The 19,578-nt window shown below is 41.5% G+C and overlaps 1 protein-coding gene across 1 annotated transcript; it reads right to left on the bottom strand.

Annotated features, from left to right (window-relative positions):
• Positions 1-242: 242 nt before the first annotated feature.
• On the bottom strand, positions 243-17,634 carry LOC128599332 (uncharacterized). Its single transcript, XM_053610855.1, has 7 exons — positions 15,821-17,634; positions 11,791-12,082; positions 10,197-11,632; positions 7,716-7,791; positions 7,302-7,610; positions 3,994-4,284; positions 243-1,292 (listed from the first exon to the last, which is right to left on the bottom strand). The coding sequence occupies exons 4-7, from the start codon at positions 7,747-7,749 to the stop codon at positions 1,063-1,065; spliced, it is 864 nt and encodes a 287-aa protein (XP_053466830.1). The 5' UTR covers positions 7,750-7,791; positions 10,197-11,632; positions 11,791-12,082; positions 15,821-17,634; the 3' UTR covers positions 243-1,062.
• Between the last annotated feature and the right edge of the window lie 1,944 nt (positions 17,635-19,578).

The raw sequence follows: 19,578 nt of genomic DNA, 5'->3' as shown, positions 1-19,578 counted from the left end.
GAACTCGAATACGACCCCATAGTGCACACTCGACTGCAAAGACACGACGTACAACAATGTTCATTATTCAAATACATCACATAGAATTCAGAAATAAAAGCAGACAAGAACATTGTACCAGATGAAGAATCAATTCATTCAGACTTCAAATCGAGAAAATGAACGATATTTAAAGAAATACATGGATATAACTGAAACAGACCAAGCAGATTTTCCTGAAATACGTTATTGATTAATGAGGAACTCGAGAACAATCAGAAAGTGGACAAGTAACTAGTTCTAATGCCACATATTTCATCTAATGTTCCCTCGAGCAGTGACGTCATGCTAATGGAAACTGTTCTCAGAACAAAGAGTGAAGAAAAATAGGAATAAATAACTGAATTTACAAACAAACTCAAAGTCATAATATTAGTTATGTTAGCTCGCTTACTAGTAAACATGGCTAATTTTAGTATTTACACACAGCGGTTAGCGTAACGCTAGCTCTCTTCAGCTAATTTTAGTATTTACACACAGCGGTTAGCGTAACGCTAGCTCTCTTCAGCTAATTTTAGTATTTACACACAGCGGTTAGCATAACGCTAGCTCTCTTAGTCTAATTTTAGTATTCACACAGCGGTTAGCATAACGCTAGCTCTCTTCAGCTAATTTTAGTATTTACACACAGCGGTTAGCGTAACGCTAGCTCTCTTCAGCTAATTTTAGTATTTACACACAGCGGTCAACATCACGCTAGCTCTCTTCAGCTAATTTTAGTATTTACACACAGCATTAGCGTAACGCTAGCTCTCTTCAGCTAATTTTAGTATTTACACACAGCATTAGCGTAACGCTAGCTCTCTTCAGCTAATTTTAGTAATTACACACAGCGGTCAACATCACGCTAGCTCTCTTCAGCTAATTTTAGTATTTACACAATAAATTTTAGTGAGATGTTTTAGTGAAAATAACATTAACACAAACATTATTTACAGTCCTACTGTATTAACGATACTGCTGTTTAAATCTACACTGGGGGAATTAGAATATAGAGTACAAGCATTAAAAACCCCCAAAACCCTAAGCACTACACTCCGTCTTCTCTACTGCTCTCAGTGCACAGTGTTTCTGCTGGAGGAGAGGGAGTCCGTTGTTCTCAGCATTCTCACGGAGCTGCTCATTTTCTCTCCTCAGACGCACATACATCACTAACAGGAACACAAACGCAGATACAAGCAGCATCAGTATCAGTATCAGTACAATCCCCCACACTGGTACACCTTCCTGCTGCTTGATGTCTGGACTCGGCTCTGTAAAACACACAGAGAGAGAAATGACCCTGTGAGTCCCATTCCAGCGTCACACATTATGTACAGCATGTGGTGATGAAGCACGGCTCTGATTCCAACTTTAACATGCAGCAGAACCTCTCTCAGATATTCTCTCTTCACTTCTACACCCAGGTGCAGCCTACAGCCTTCTGTTCTTTTCACATCAAACCTCTACATCATCCATTATTCCAGGATTGACCATCAACACATCTCCTGACTCAGTGCAGTGTGCACACAGAACAGTTCTGCTCTACACAGAACAGAAACATCACAACATGAGGACTCTGCAAGACGTCCACACACTGAGTCAGGATAGAAAGGGTGTTGATGTGGTGAAGGTTTGATCCATATGAAAGTGTCAGTGATCCCTGACCAGGATAAAGCACTTACTGAAAGCACACACACACACACACACACACACACACACACACACACACACCTCTACACCACACACACACACCCCTCTACACACTCACCTCTACACCTCACACACACACACCTCTACACACTCACCTCTACACCACACACACACCTCTACACTACACACACACACACACACCTCTACACACTCACCTCTACACCTCACACACACACACACCTCTACACCACACACATACCTCTACACAAAACACACACACACACACACCTCTACACCACACACACACACACACCTCTACACCACACACACACACACCCCTCTACACCACACACACACACACCCCTCTACACCACACACACACACACCTCTACACCACACACACACACACCTCTACACCACACACACACACCTCTACGTGTGTGACTGAAGCAGAGCATGATCCCTCCCTTCGGAGACTGGGCCGCAGGGCAGTATTCCAGCATGATAACGACCCCAAACACACCTCCAAGACGACCACTGCCTTGCTAAAGAAGCTGAGGGTGAAGGTGATGGACTGGCCAAGCATGTCTCCAGACCTACACCCTATTGAGCATCTGTGGGGCATCCTCAAACGGAAGGTGGAGGAGCACAAGGTCTCTAACATCCACCAGCTCCGTGATGTGGTCATGGAGGAGTGGAAGAGGACTCCAGTGGAACCTGTGAAGCTCTGGTGAACTCCATGTCCAAGAGGGTTAAGGCAGCGCTGGAAAATAATGGTGGCCACACAAAATATTGACACTTTGGGCCCAATTTGGATATTTTCACTTAGGGGTGTGCTCACTTTTGTTGCCAGCGGTTTAGACATTAATGGCTGTGTGTTGAGTTATTTTGAGGGGACAGCAAATTTACACTGTTACACAAGCTGTACACTCACTACTTTACATTGTAGCAAAGTGTCATTTCTTCAGTGTTGTCACATGAAAAGATATCATCAAATATTTACAAACATGTGAGGGGTGTACTCACTTTTGTGAGATTCTGTACCTCTACACCACACACTCCTACACCTCTACACCACACACTCCTACACCTCTACACCACACTAGGGGTGTCACGAGAATCGATACTTCGGTACCAAGTCAGTACCAACACTGTTAAAACGTGACGGTACTTGTTTTTCTGCAGTAGCATTAGTACAGATTGTGATGAAAGTACCAAGGGTACCGAGGTTGTGATTCTTCCGGACCTGAAGGGGGCAGCAAATACACGCAAGTGTTATACTCGGTCCACAAGTGGGGAAGAAGAAGAACGCCTACAAGCACACGGGAAACACTACAGAAGATTAGCTTAGCTTAACAAGTTTAGCTCCACCCCGACTCGTTGAGAGGAAAAGAGAGGAAAGCTAGTACCGGTTTCCGGTGTGTAACCGATGCTATCGTTCATTTCAAACAAAGCGAGGAAACACCTGGAATTTGGTGAAGCACCTGAAAGACGGTCCTATATTATATTTCTTTGAGGCAGCTGCATTGTGGCCGTGAAACTAGCTAACGTTACGCTCCATGTAATGTTAACGATAGTCAGTTGTTTGTTAACGACGCTAACGCACTGCAGTGTTATAAACTACCTCCTAATGGTCCTCCATGCGTCTCCATTCAGCCCGGGTCCTGTCAGATACATGTAGCCTCATGTCACTCATAATTATTCACCTGTTCATGCTTTTAATAAATCTTTATATCCTAACACCAGATCAGTGAATTTAAACTAATGCTGCATTCAGGGTATAAGGAGTGTGTGTGTGTGTGTGTGTGTGTGTGTGTGCATGCGTTTAGGAGTGCACCTCCACTCATTGTCAGACGGTGTTTGATGACTAAAATACCCCCCCCCCCTTCTCTGCCACTATCAGCCAGAGGGAGGATGTCCTCCAGGAGAGTTTTTAATTTTATTTTTTCAATTTTATTTTTATATCACACCGTGGTATTGACTTTTGTATGGAGTATCATGTACTTTTGGTGGTATCGGTACCGACTACAACATTTTTGGTATCGTGACACCTCTACACCACACACACACCTCCAGTCTCATGGAAAAGTCATGGAGAAGTGAGCAGTCCAGACATTCACATATAAACTGAAACCCAATCAATGTTTAAAAGGTGCATGTATACAAACTCACAGAACATTTCATTAGGAACATCTCCACATTCATGCAATTATCCAACCAGCCAATCAGGTGTCAGGAGTACAATGTATAAAATCATAAGACACAGGTCAAGAGTATGTAACATACCGTATACATATATGATGATTTTTAAGTCTTTCTTACCTCTCACATGGACCGTTACGATGGCTAAAATCTCATCATTCACTATATCCTGTACTGTGTAGTTCCCACTGTCAGAGACGTCTCCATCTTTAATCTGAAGAGTGTTGAGGAGAGACGCTCTCTCTTTATAATCTGGACTGCACTGGATCTTCTCCTTGTCCACGGTGCAGGTCTGCAGGTTTGATGGTTGTACAGCATCACTCGGAGTAAAACTCACATCCACCAGGTCAGTGAGGGGTAAGAGTACGTCTATGGGTTCACCTGGGGCAATCACACGGGTCATCTCTAGAGCTAAGGAGAAGAAATAAAATGAGAACGTGTGAGTGCAGACGTACTGACGACTGCTGATGAGGGATGATGAGGGATGATGAGGTTACCACCCTGACATGCATGGGTCATTCTGTGGTGGTTTTCCAGCTAGCAGTCTGACAGCAGGGCAGACGGTCTGGGAGATGGGAGAGCTCTCCACCATTCTGATTTGGGTTTGAGATCAAAAGATGGATGTGAGATGATGGATCAGAATTTCAGCTTTCATTTCCTGATATTTACACCTAAAATGTGTTACACAAGTTAGAACATGGGACCTTTTGTTTGAAACCACACATTTTTTCCAAGTGATCAAAAATATTGGAACATGTGATTGACAGGTGTTTGTTAACTAGGTGTGTCCTGTTAGATCAAATCTTTAAACAATTAAAGAATCCATGTTTGAGCTCTGGTTTTGCCTGTAAAGGCATCTGTTATTAAAGGATAAACCAACGTGGAGACCAGAGAGCTGTCTATGGCAGAAAAGCGAGCCATTCTGAAGCTGAGTAAGGAGGGGAAGTCTATCAGAGGCATTGCACAAGCATTGGGTATAACCAATACAACCCTTTGGAATGTCCTGATAAAGAAAGAAACCATTGGTGTATGGAGGAACAGACACAGAACGGGTCGACCAAGGAAAACAACAGCTGATTACAGAAACATTGTGAGAGCTGTGAAGAAAAACCCAAAAACAACAGTCAGTGACCAACAACAACCTCCACAGGACAGGGGTGAAGGTCTCACAATCCACCACTTGAAGAAGACTTCGAGAGCAGAAATACAGAGGCCGTACCACAAGATGTAAACCACTCATCAGCAGTAAGAATCAGACAGAGATGAGTCACAAAAGTTCTGGAACCAAGATGAACCTCTACCAAAGTGATGGAAAGGCCAAAGTGTGGAGAAAGAAAGGATCTGCTCACGATCCAGAACATACAAGCTCATCTGTGGAACATGGTGGAGGTAGTGTCATGGCTTGGGCTTGCATGACTGCTTCTGGAACACTCTCACTAATCTTTATTGATGATGAACTCATGATGGTTGCAGCAGAATGAACTCAGAAGTTTACAGGAACATTCTGTCTGCAGATTTACAGAGAAATGCATCCGAATTAATCAGGAGGAACTTCATCATGCAGCAAGATGACGATACAAAACACACTTCCACCTCAACACAGGACTACAACTGAAAGAGGCTGCAGTAAAAACCTGGAGAGGTTTCACAGAAGAAGAAACCAGCAGTTTGGAGTCAGTGAGTCGCAGGATTGATGCAGTTACTGCGAGTAAGGGAAATGCAACCAAATATTGTGTTATTTACGATAAGACTCTGTTCCAATACTTTTGCTCACCCAAAAACTGGGTGGTCTGTCACCAAAGGTGCCATGTTCTGAGTTGTGTAACACATCTAGATGTAAATATGAGGAAATGAAAGCTGAAATTCTGATCCATCTGAACATATACATCTTTTGATCTCAAACCCAAATGTCTTCGGTGTATAGTGAAGGACTGTTCCAATACTTTTGGTGGGAACTGCATCTCCATGTCTGTGGTCCACCCAGTGTATTAGCCTCTGTGTCCTTTAGAAAATACTCAGAACATGTACATGTCTGTATGAGTGTCAGAATTACCATCAGTGTATTAATAACATGAAGCTACACTCACTGTCCACTTTATTAGGAACACATGTACACATGCAGCAGAAGACCACATCAGGTTCCACCAAGAACAGGTATCTGAGGCTATCACGGGCACAGACTCACCCAAACTGGACAGATGAAGACTGAATATGTAAAAATAAATTAATAAAAATCAATTTAAAAAATAAATCACTTGGTTTTTCTCCAATCTTCAGCTGTTCTGACTGGGCGAGTCTGTGCCTATGACAGTCTCAGATTCCTGTTTTTGGTTTTTCACACCATTGTATGTAAACTCTAGAGACAGTTAAAGTCACAGAGATCAGACTGTGTCTTCATTCTGATGTTTGAGGTGAACATGAACTGAAGCTCTAGTCCTGGATCTGCAGGATTTTATGTGCTGCACTGCTGCCACATGATTGGCTGATTAGATAATTGCATGAATGAGTAGGTGTACAGGTGTTCCTAATAAAGTGCTCTATACTGTATAACATTATATAAGTGATATTTAAGTTTAGTGCTCATCACTTTCCCTGCAGTTCCTTATTGAATAGCATCGGTGCTGTTCAGTTCACTTCAATGGGATTTAGAGCCCATGTTCTGATGCAGTTTAACAAAAAGTTATAATAATAGCCATAATAATGTGTTTTATACAGCTCAGATCAGTACAACAAATCCTCACAGCTTTATTAACTGTACACAAATAGAAACATGGAATACAAGAACACTGCTGTTGTATAAATGCCAGAGTCGTATCTCCCTGCAGGTCTCACCTGCTTTCCCACTGAAGATAAGCAGGGTTGAGTCTGCTCAGTACCTGGATGGGAGACCTCCTGGGGAAAACTATGGTTGCTGCTGGTTGCCACCCGGGGGCACTCGCCCTGTGGTCTGTGTGGGTCTAATGCCCCAGTATAGTGACCGGGACGCTATACTGTAAAAACAGCAGTGTCTTTCAGATGAGACGTTAAACCGAGGTCCTGACTCTCTGTGGTCATTACAATTCCCAGGACACTTATGGTAAAGAGTAGGGGTATAACCCCAGGGTCCTGCCCAAATTCCCCCACTGACCCTTCTCTCTCATCCTCTAATAATCTCCATCTCTGAACTGGCTTCAACACTCTCTCCTCTCCACTAATAGCTGGTGTGTGCTGGAGCAATATGGCTGCTGTTGCTTCATCCAGGTGGAGGATACACACTGGTGGTGGTTAAGGAGACCCCACCACCACCCCCCCATACAGTGTGAAGTGCTTTGTTTGTCTAGAAAAGTGCTATAACTAACATGTGGTCTCCAAGTTAGTTTACTACTAGGTACTCCATATTATTACTCTCCACAGTAGATCAATAATAAATGTAGAGTATAAATACTCACGGGACAATGTAAAGACGACTTCACAGACGGTCTCAGAGACACACTTGGCCATGTAGAGTCCTCGAAGGCTGTAATCAGCTTTCAGCATGGTCAGGGAGCAATTCCCCTTCAGGTACTGTTCATAAGAGAGAATAAACCCGTCTTTAGACCAGCACGAGACGCTGCTACACCTGACCAGAACATCGTCCTGCTTCTGAAACCTGGTCCAGGTCAGTTCACCAGAGCACTGCACAGTACAGGGGAGAGACACCGACTCATGCAGATTCCCAAACACCTTCTGTCTGTCTACGGACAGCACCACACAGGGGACTGGGGGAGGGGGGGGGGGGGAGGGGGAGAGAGAGAGAGAGATTTATACATTCCCATCACAGCACATGCTGCTTCAGTACACACATACAAAATAAAAGTCCTTACCTAGCAGTAATATCACTCCTGCACAGAGATGCATGATGGCCGGTGTCGATCCAACCCTTCATGCTACATCTGTTAGCTACATCCAGAAGTCAGAAACATGCGTTTATTAAAATGAATCGTTCTTGAGGAATAAATGATCACGATACAAACAGATTGTTTTATCTCCCAGCATTATTCCACTGACTGGAAGTGTTATATTTACATTCATTTCATTAAAATGATGGAGAACGTCAGCTAGCCAGCAAATAGTAGCTCAGTCAGTCATGACTTTTCCCGACACACTATACGTGTGAAAATTATACCTCTACAATTTAACATTGTACATCTTCATTTATAACGCTGTACTTCACACTTCAGAGCTGTCAGATGTTCCGGTTTAAATCACGTTTCAGCACGCATGCTCATGTACAAGTGTCCATCACTAACATGGGCGGGGCGAGAGGCGGACCCACTGCTCGTCCCACTGTATCTACTGCACATGCTCCAGCTGTAGTTTTCACTTTTCAACCCACAAAAGGATTCAAAAACACACGATAGCAGTGAACGGTGGCGTGGTGTGAACTCGTACACAGTCACTGAGTGGACACATCATTAGGAACGGGTGAAGATATCTGACCGGATCGTTACTGCATTCCTACTAGTACAGTTCCATCACACGGAGCCAGCTTCACTCCATAAATACTGATGTGGGCTATAAGCTAGTGGTTAGGAGCTGAACTGAGGAAGGGGTTTCTCCAGCAGGTTCCTGTTGGTGTTGGTGTTAATGCTGTGTTCTGGAGAAGGAGAGGAACACAGTGGCAGCACCAGGAGAGAAAGATAAAGCAGCTGAAACTTCAGGATGTTCACAGGACAGAAGGGAAGTAAAAGCACTGCTAGGGTTTACTTCTCACTTATGGAGGCTTTCAGACTTTTAGGATGTTGCTGAACGGACGTCCATCCTGGTTAACTAGCTCGTTTGCATTATGCAGTGACGTCACACCCCTCAAACCCCGCCCATAAACTGCCTGACGTAACTCCGCCCACCAGCTCGAGACTTAAGCAAAATCCGACAAAAGTAATGGTATAATCAGTACAGTGTAAAGAAACCCCACTAACACACACCGGAAGTGTTGTCAGTCGCTCACTCTCTCCACCTCATAACCACATAACCACATAACCTCATAACCACCTCATAGCACCAAAAACAGAGTAGTTTTAGGATCTAACAGAAACCTGAGTATCATCACTTCTGTCTGACATGATGGTGAATTTTATCTCCCGTTAACCCTCTAACCCCGTAAGGCTGAAAAACCGTCTCATCCGTCTTTGATCTATTCCCGTAAGGACAATATACCGGCTTGGTCGTCTATGCCAAATCCCCGTAAGGCCGATATAGAGGATTTACAGTGTAAACGTTATCCCCGTAAGGCCGGAGTACCGGCATCACTCTGCTACGATTCCTTACTTATTTAAGTATTATTTTTTGACCCGGAAGGTTGACGTCATGACGTCACGGCGTGATTACGTTATTACGCCGTCATTACGATGAAGATCCAAGCGTGAATATTGGTGTAATAGTAGAAGTGAACTGAAAATGCCAAAGCGAAAAGCTAATCGTGTTCCAGCTAAAGTTACACCTACAGTGAACACAGGTACATCTAAAACAGTGAAAAAGAGAAAACATACACAGTCACACAGGCGAGAGCGAGGATTCTAGATAGTGACAGCAGTGAAAGTCCAGGCGATGTTGAAACTGAAACTGATAGAGACGCAAACTCTCCTGATTCAGACCCTGATCCGTCTCCATCTTCAGCATCAACCAGAGCGACTGACACTGCAGGGGTCTGGAGTCAGAACCTGACCATCTCTGTGCATTCGTGAAAACACCACCTGCTGCTCTGATTATCACCACAAACTTGACTTTTGCGCTAAAATGCATTTATTTATTTATTTATTATTATTTACTTGAATTTATTCAAAGGCACTGACCACGCTGATGCTCGTATGGTACTTCTAAATGAGTAGAAGGATTTTAGCGAGCATTTCTCATCATTTCTCTAAAGAATTGTGCTCTAAGTGGAGTAAAAACACTGAACTGCTTCATTTTCAAAGTAATATTACACAAATACTTTATTATAAGTTGTTTCAAGGCCTAAAAATGTTCAAATTAAAATGTTGATTTTGGGGGCAATTTTGGCCCGGGAACTCAGGGTTGGCGTGCTGTTTCTATGGGAATATAGGGTTGTGGGACATATTACTCATACACTCATACACACACACACACACACACACACAGTATTTCAGTATAAGCGAGTGTAGTGTATCAGGGAGGAGTTTATATTTAGGAAGTGATAGTTTGTGTGTTTATTAAATGAAACAACAATCTACATGTGAGTAAATAATCACTCCAACATTTCATCCCATGATCCGTCCGTGTAAATAATCTACTGCAGTGTTAATATCACCTGTGTAACATCTGGAGGAAGTAGATTCACTACTCACCGGAAATAATAATAATAACAGATCTCCAGCAGTGATCACACACAGCAGCTCCGCTAGCTCGAAACTTAGAGAACACAAACACCGGCTCTAATCTCTAAAACTCTACAATATCTGTGATGTCGATAATAAAATACTTTTGTTATAAGGAACAAAATACATCAACTTTCCAATCGCAGAGTTAAAATCACTAAAAATGAAATAAAAACTAGATTTAAACGTCGTTATCGAGGAAGAGGGACAACAACAGCAGCAGCCTGTTATCGCGAGACTTCATGTCCATGTCCGCGTCACTCCCTTTACACTGTACGATGGGCGTTCCTTGTGTCATGATGTTACTGCTCGTCACTCTTAAAACTAATCCTGACATCTTTAATCAGCACAGCAAAGTGTGTTTAAGTGGAATATTCTACTGATTTAATAACTCTGGATATAAATGTGGACATATATATATGTGTTTTATTAAATAGCTGAGAATCTAATAGTGTTGTTATTTGGAATCTAGATTTATTTCTAGGTGATTTTAGTGAATCAGATTAAAATGGTGTTTATAGATCAGGACACAAAGCAAACAGGAGAGTTTTATGGTGGAGTTACAGAAGAAAAAGACTGAATCATATGAATCCATATTAATCAGGACTAGAGAGAACTTCCTAGTCAAGGTTGTGGTGGATCCGGAGTCTATCCCACGAACACTGGCTCAGGCCATCTTCTCCATCACTCCTATATCTACTCGATCTACTAGTCTGCAGTGGTATGGACCAGTTTAATCAGCTGTACATGATGTTCCACTGACACCATATCCCCTGATATTTATTACACATGATATTCTAGAAGCACATCTGCATCACAACATTTAGTGTAGGAGCTCCACAAAACCCATCAGAGTACGCTAGTACAGGTCCTCTCTCAAAACTCCACCAAAAGAGCAGTGTTCTCTCCCCAGGAACCACAGAGGAACCTCAGAGGAGCACATGGACATGTGACTGTGGAATGATCTGTGCAGCTGTTTTCTGATCTCTCTAATCTGAACCGAATCAGTTCATCTGCTGGTTACGAAGATCATTTCATATAAATCCTACAAACATTCAACCACTCTCTCTGGAGATATCACACTAACCCTGGAGCAGAAATCCCAGGGAGGAGGACAGGGGACATATTCAGACACTTAGTGAAAAGCAGGTTGTACGGAGATCTGCACATCTCCTGGAGAATGGCTGACAACTCCATTCATTGTGAGCTGCTGGTGTTCGTTGGTGTTTTCAGTCATTCGGCGCTGCTGGTGTTTGCAGATTCTCCATGGAGCTACTGCATTTCTTTCCACAGATAACCCATCAATAACCCTGCTACGATGAGCAGGATCATCAGCACCACCATCAGTGCAGTCCCCCATGCTGGCATAGATCTCTCCTACGTACTGTCCAAACGCAGCGTCTCCTCTGCAACACACACACAGTTACACAGAGACAGCACAATACCTGCTGTGACTCATTTTCATTTTCACAAATCAGGAAGGAAGCGTGAATCCAGATCCTCCATCACCCTGACCAGGATAAAGCGCTTACTGAAAGCGAGTGTACGATTTACACTTTCTTACCTCTCACACGGACCATCTCATTGTTCCAGATATCCTGTAAGTAGTACTGGAAGTACTATGTAGTTCCCACTGTCAGAGACGTCTCCATCTTTAATCTGAAGAGTGTTGAGGAGAGACGCTCTCTCTTTATAATCTGGACTGCACTGGATCTTCTCCTTGTCCACGGTGCAGATCTGCAGGTTTGATGGTTGTACAGCATCACTGGCAGTAAAACTCACCTCCACCAGGTCAGTGAGGGGTAAGAACACGTCTATGGGTTCACCTGGGGCAATCACACGGGTCATCTCTAGAGCTAAGGAGAGTAGAGACAGGAAATTAGAAACATGAGCAGGAAGTGTGTAGTGTTGAGGTTAAAGCCCACAGTACACTGGCCAATTCCATAGCACAACACAAACAAATCACCACCACAACACTACAGAACGTAGGTAAACAACAATGGAAACGTTTCATCACAGTGACAGGACAAGGTGATGATCCTGTTTTTACTGCTACAGGGAAGAATATACAACTGACTGATGAAGGGATTTCGTTTTATAGTTAATTATAAGCACTACTATATCCATTTAGGTTCTGCATCCTGTACAGAGGAACTCACTGAGGAACTTCAGGAAGTAAGTCTTACGTGCAGCAAGAAGTCTCCACTAAATCTCTTCTACAGTGTAAAACTAAGGTAGAAAGCTAGGTGATCTCAGCAGATAATGAGATAAAAGCCAGACTGGAGAAGATCAAAGACATTAGTTAACTCTCTCTCTCTCTCTCACTCTCACTCACTCACTCACTCACAGAGAGAGAGAGAGAGAGAGAGAGAGAGAGAGAGAGAGAGAGAGAGAGAGAGAGACCTCCTGTCTTGGCGGTCTCCAGACAATTCCTTGGACTTCATGGCTTGGTTTGTGCTCTGACATGCATTGTTAACTGTGGGACCTTATATAGACAGGTGTGTGCCTTTCCAAATCATGTCCAATCAACTGAATTTACCACAGGTGGACTCCAATCACGTTGTAGAAACAGCTCAAGGATGATCAGTGGAAACAGGATGCACCTGAGCTCAATTTTGAGTGTCATGGCAAAGGCTGTGAATACTTATGTACATGTGCTTTTTTCTGTTTTTTATTTTAAATAAATTTGCAAAGATTTCAAACAAACTTCTTTCACGTTGTCATTATGGGGTATTGTTTGTAGAATTTTGAGGAAAATAATGAATTGAATCCATTTTGGAATAAGGCTGTAACATAACAAAATGTGGGAAAGTGAAGCGCTGTGAATACTTTCCGGATGTACTGTAACATGGTAAATAAAACGAAAGGAAAATGTGTCGTTCTGCTGTAAACTGATCTTCAGCAGGGGTTCTCTCTGAAACAAACCAACCTCAGTGAAAGAAGTGACGTCATCAACCAAGGAAGCTAACGCTAGCTCAATATCATAATCATTTACTTAATACGTAACCACAGCCTCAAAACAAATATAACGTATAACCGTATATATTATATGACTGTAGCCTATTACGACCTCAGATCCATTTTACACTGAAATCACTCAGGAGTTTCAAAAGCAAAAATTATTTTATTTAACAAATAAAAAGAAGCCCAAATAAGGCTGCACAATGAATCGAATATCGATCTCTATTAGGATTTTGACGGCCCACGATTGCATGAACGTGATCGACTGTGATATTGACGTTTAAAGTTCGTCCTCCGCTCATAGAAAACTCCGCTGCAGATCAAATCAAGCGCTTCCTAAACTTACAGACAGTCACCATAGAGTAGTGCAGGGATGACGTCACTTTGTACACCATAACGTGGGAACCAGTTAGCATTTTAGCGCTTCAGAGCGAGCTGCGAGCTCCAACGCTTGTGCGAGGGGAAATCATGACACTAACATGCTGCTAAATGGGACTACAGACATTGTCGGGACATTAAACATCATCACGCCGAACACATAAACTGGTTCAGGTGTGCGGTGCACAATTCCCAAAAATACACCTGGATGAAGATTCATCCACAGAGTAAATCTGTATTATGGAGAATGTTTTAAATAAAGTTTGGGAAGTTTGTGGGAAGCTCGGTGACGGTGACGTTGAAGTGGAGCGACCGTGGTGTAGTTCGTTTATAGCGTACGGTTAGATGTTTATTTCTGGAGACTGTATTTAGTTTTCAAACTTCATAAAAGTTGTGTTGATTTGTGAAAATGATCTTGATGGACAGAACGTGTTAGTGTTGCAAACTTTTGTTGATCACAGAGATTATTTTCTGCAATAATCCAAAAGTCTATGTGAAAATCCTGTTGGGTTTTTGTCGAGGGAACCGGTGTGATGATCACTTCTGGGTTTCGGTACAAAATGACATCGTCCCTGCACCTCGCTATTGGGTGATTTGTCTGCGTCTCTCCTCCTGTAAACTCTGTTATTGACTTTTCTGCATTCGCCTGAATTGTTTTCATTTGGTTATATATTGTTATATTTGATGCATATTTTCATTTAGTTTATAGTATTTTTACTTATCCTATATTTTGGGAACAATTTTATTTATATTTTGCTTCTACGAGTTGATCCACTTTAAGGATCAGTCTAATTTGATGTAAAGATTTGCACATTAGCAGGAATGTAGAAGGACATGGAGGTGAAAGCAGCGGTCTGTTTATTTAAATGTGAAAGTGCAGTAAAAATATGTTGTCCCTAAAATCAATCAATAATCATGATAAATAATCGAGATCTCAATATCGATCAAAATAATCGTGATTATCATTTTGGCCGTAATCGTAAAGTCCTAAACCCAAATAAAAACATATTTTTCACTTAGGGGTGTACTCACTTCTGTTGGCAGCGGTTTAGACATTAATGGCTGTGTGTTGAGTTATTTTGAGGGGACAGCAAATTTACACTGTTACACAAGCTGTACACTCACTACTTTACATTGTAGCAAAGTGTCATTTCTTCAGTGTTGTCACATGAAAAGATATCATCAAATATTTACAAACATGTGAGGGGTGTACTCACTCACAGATACTGTGTGTATATATATTATAAATTATTTAATTAATAGGACATCTATTTTTTGAAGAAAACCATTCAGTCCAGTACGGGTCACTTTGACCCCCTTTATGCATTTGTGAAGGTTTTTCTGGTTCCTGACACCAAGATGAACACTTTACAGTTGTTTTTTGACTGTAAGTCATTCCCTTCAAATGCTATTGAGCATTAAATAATGGTATATTTTGTTTATGGCATGTTTTGTGGCTGGCATCTCAGTACAAATATAAGAATACATAAGGACGTATTTCGGTGGCTGGCTGCAGTAGAATTGTTTAGCCCCGCCCATTCCTATATTAGTGAATGGGACACGGGACAAATTAGCGTTTTAAATTTCAGCTCCACAGATTATTTTCAGGAACAGTGTTCCATCAAGTTCAGTTGACCCTGATATCACCCCAATATTTCCCCTTATGATAAATACTTTTTATAGGAGTTATTTGGTGAATAATTAAAGAGCGTGGATAATGGAGCAGTAAAGGATAACGCAGACTGAACAAACCAAACATTCATTACGCTTTAACATATTTAAATATTTATTATCAGAACACAATATACATCATGAATAACAAAGTAAACACCGGCCACTGAACCGAGTAAAAGCCACTGCTTAAGATAAAGTTTAGAAGGAGGATCGACTCTCAGATGCGATATAAACTATTTCCAGCGTTCACCGCGCCGTGAGCTCGTAGCTTCCGGTTACCCGACGGAATAAACCAATGTATAAATTTACATAAAAATGTAATCGAGAATATTAAACAAATAGGAAAATATAATATTTATAAAATATCCATAATAAACTGTACACAGCCTCTAACAGAGGGAGAACAATGTGTATAACGCTTTTAAAAATGGACATTAACTCAAAGCAGCAAAACATAAACACAAGTGCGGAGTTATCGAGTCTTATCCGTCCATGTAGATAAATAAACACACACCAGGAGAAACTACTGCAGTGTTAATATCACCTGTGTACCATATGGAGGAATTATGTTCACTACTCACCGGAAATAACAACAACAGAACACCGTAAGTAGAACTGGAGTCTGCTGGGTAACGGAGCTCCTCACTAACTGACTGAAATAAGAGTGAAGTCGGTAATAAATCCGCTTGATGTGAGGAGTAAAACAGGTGAAGTTTATAATCGCACAGTAAAAAATAAAAAACTGGACTAACTCCGCAGAGTTCGGGGCAGAATGGGATTGAGCTGATGTCGCGTGTGATGGTGTATGCGCGTTCGGGTCAGAGTAAGATTGACATGAAAGCGCATGCGCGTTCGGGGCAGAGAGATTGAAGTGAGCGTATTTATTTATTTATTTATTTATTTATTTATTTATGAATGAATGAAATAACAGTAGTGGAATACAAAGTAATAGAAAAACACCTGAATCTATAAAACAGTCAAATTCCTGCATCTCATATCAAAAATCGATCCTACATCTAATACATCAGAATCTTTTGAACAGAAGAGAAGTCTGAACAGCTTTAAGATTGTTCTGTACTGACATTAGAGAATCGTAAATAATCTTTATTCAGTGGAAAATACGCTACCATTTGGTACAGTTAACATATACTTAACCATCTTTAAATTGACTAATAAAGTCATTACATAGATAATATCTATTTATTATTTTAAAATGGGTTTCTTTGACTTTATTAGGAATTACATATGTATTTATATCTGATCACAGTTTCTGAAAAGAACTGGGAGTTTAGTGCACTTCAAATCACAGCTGAGTAAAACATGAAGACCTCCACATTTTAAAAGACTAGATTGTGGACAAAGAACCGTGGGAGATTATTCTCATAAAGACAGTGCTTGATCCAGTTCATTTTAAAAGTATTCTTAATAGTGACTAGAGAGAACTTCCTGGTCAGGGTTGTGGTGGATCCGGAGTCTATCCCACTAACACTGGCTCAGGCCATCTTCTCCATCACTCCTATATCTACTCGATCTACTAGTCTGCAGTGGTATGGGCCAGTTTAATCAGCTGTACATGATGTTCCACTGACACCATATCCCCTGATATTTATTACACATGATATTCTAGAAGCACATCTGCATCACAACATTTAGTGTAGGAGCTCCACAAAACCCATCAGAGTACGCTAGTACAGGTCCTCTCTCAAAACTCCACCAAAAGAGCAGTGTTCTCTCCCCAGGAACCACAGAGGAACCTCAGAGGAGCACATGGACATGTGACTGTGGAATGATCTGTGCAGCTGTTTTCTGATCTCTCTAATCTGAACCGAATCAGTTCATCTGCTGGTTACGAAGATCATTTCATATAAATCCTACAAATTATGGAAGTATAACAGTGCCAAATGTCCTCACGGCAAAACGGCATGTTGAATTACATAAACTGAATAAAAACATATCGTAATAACAATACTTGAATTAGTTTCCTCTGCAGCTCGTTGGGTTTGTCTATTTTGATTGAAAATAAAATTCCAGCATTCGTAATTCAACACACACACATTCCCCTTCCTAAAATACAGTTCCAAAATATTCAGCTGTTAAAATCCCATCTTCATTATTCATCAGGTAATATTTCAACGTTATTTCTCAACCTCACAAGTTCAGGCTGCAGGTGTACAGTGGAAATGGAGAACATTTTGAGATCGTTAATGTGAAATAAAGTGGATCAGCGTGTGCTTCACTCAGCTAGAACATTATACTAGATATATTTAACATCAGGGAGACATTTGTGTCCCACAGTAACCCGTTCCAAACGTTATAATCTCAGCAGACACAGAAATCCTGAACATGTACGTGCACGTGAAGGGGATCAGAATGGGGCAGGAAGTCAGATTGTGGCAGGAAGTCAGATTGTGGCAGGAAGTCAGAATGGGGCAGGAAGTCAGAATAGGGCAGGAAGTCAGAATGGGGCAGGAAGTCAGAATGAACGTTGACAGACAGTGGTCACCTTGAAGGCTGTAGATGTTTGCGTCTGCGTGCGATTAAAAGAAGCGATGTAGTTTCATGTAGGTTGGTTATGCTAGATGGGAAAGTAAATGTGTGTGTGTTCAAATTAATTACATCACACATTACAAATAATACAAAGAAATGATCTCATAATAAACATTAAAACTATGTTGATATTTAACAAAGAAAAGCATGTGTAGTTGTTGAGTAATGAAAATAATCACTCCTTATAACCACGATGATCAGAAAACGTACCTCACGTCAAACACGTCAAACCCTGAGGCACAGCAGCAGAAGACCACGTTGGTGTGAACCAATCAGGATTGTTCCTCTGAGCTCTCTGATCAACAAGGCGTCTCATCCCTCAGAACTGTCCCTCACTGTGTGTAAACACTACAGAGTGATGTTTCTGAAATCCTCAAACCTGGTACCTACAACCACGCCAGGGTTAAAGTCACACAGATCACACTGTTTCTTCATTCTGAGGTTTGATGTGAACATGAACTGAAGCTCTTGATCTGGATCTGCAGGATTTTATACACTGTGCTGATTAAATCACTGCAGAAATGTGCAGGTGTTCAAGGGTTTGTAATACAAACACTGTGAGTGTTTAACAGAATATAATATAATAACACAATAAATGAATACGGCTTTCAGCACAATATGGCCTTCATCTGGCTGTAACTAAATCAACCGCTGTTTCATAACTTAAATAAGAATATAGAAATATTTGTTCTAGCGTTATAAGAAATGATTTCATCTTTACATCAGAACAGAACTGATTTTAACCCACAAACACATGATGAGGTCGAATCCCTGATTTCTGTTTTAGAACCAGGAAGTAAGTGAAGATCAGGTGACCAGTGCAGCAGGCTCACTGAGTTAGAACACCACCACCGTGTCGCGAGGGCTACTGGAGGTAGATTACTGTTCCAACAGAAAAATGTTCATTCCCATGAGTATTTAAAGTGAGGGCCAGATACAGAAGAGATGGATTACTGCAGTTTGTAGCCAGCGTTACACACAGGAGCGATATGTGAACGAGAATTACATATACAGTGAGATTGATGGTATATACAGATTTAGTATTTAATATAAATATGAACAATAACAAGGGTAAAAACGATTGAACCTGACTGCCTCCAGGTTGACGATTCGTCAGCACCGAGCTGATTAATGACTATCGCCATAAAAGAGCCATCTGTATAGTCAGTGATAAAGATGTAACAGGTGAACATGTCTGCATGTCCATTCATCCAAACAAATACTTCATTTAATATACTCGTATAAGTCATGTAAGGAATGCTGGCGGTGCCGTGATCAGCCATGTTGATGTGACATCACGGGTTGAGAAGACACCATCCCGAATAAACCTGCGCTGCGTCCATGACAACTCGACTCTACAGGACAATGTACATGTGCAATAAAGTGCAGAGCAGGTCCGAATGAAACATTCCTCTTTCTCTTATTCATTCACACTGCAGTAATTATTGTGTGTTAAGAGTGTAAAGTGTCGTTTCTTCAGCACTGAAAATGACCACAGGATGGACTTCATTCAGCCGTGTGTTGTTTGTAAACAGGGAATGTAGCATGGAGGAATTTAGGAGTTTAAGTGACACACTCCTTACACGCCCGGAAGCAACGTTTCTGATCTCAGTGACGTTATTTTAGAATAAACTGTTTTATGCTCTGGTACACAAACTGCCTTGTTAAGCTAATACAATACTACAGTGGATATAAAAAAGTCTACACACCCCTGTTTAAAGTGGATTGTGGTGCAGAACATTGAGGTGTCTGCTAGTAAACTGTAGATGAAAAGGAATTTCACCTTTCAGCA

This window comes from Ictalurus furcatus, chromosome 22 (genome assembly GCF_023375685.1).
Source record: "Ictalurus furcatus strain D&B chromosome 22, Billie_1.0, whole genome shotgun sequence".
In the NCBI taxonomy this organism is placed as follows: Eukaryota; Metazoa; Chordata; class Actinopteri; order Siluriformes; family Ictaluridae; genus Ictalurus; species Ictalurus furcatus.
This window is presented reverse-complemented; position numbering and strand designations above follow the sequence as displayed.

Bases quoted from the DNA above. Each gene is read 5' to 3' on its own strand.
- LOC128599332 (XM_053610855.1), bottom strand. From the start codon at position 7,749: ATGCATCTCTGTGCAGGAGTGATATTACTGCTAG. The intron at 7,611-7,715 runs GTAAGGACTTTT...CCCCTCCCCCAG, and splicing joins AGGAGTGATATTACTGCTAG to TCCCCTGTGTGGTGCTGTCC. The intron at 4,285-7,301 runs GTGAGTATTTAT...TCTTCTCCTTAG, and splicing joins AGTCGTCTTTACATTGTCCC to CTCTAGAGATGACCCGTGTG.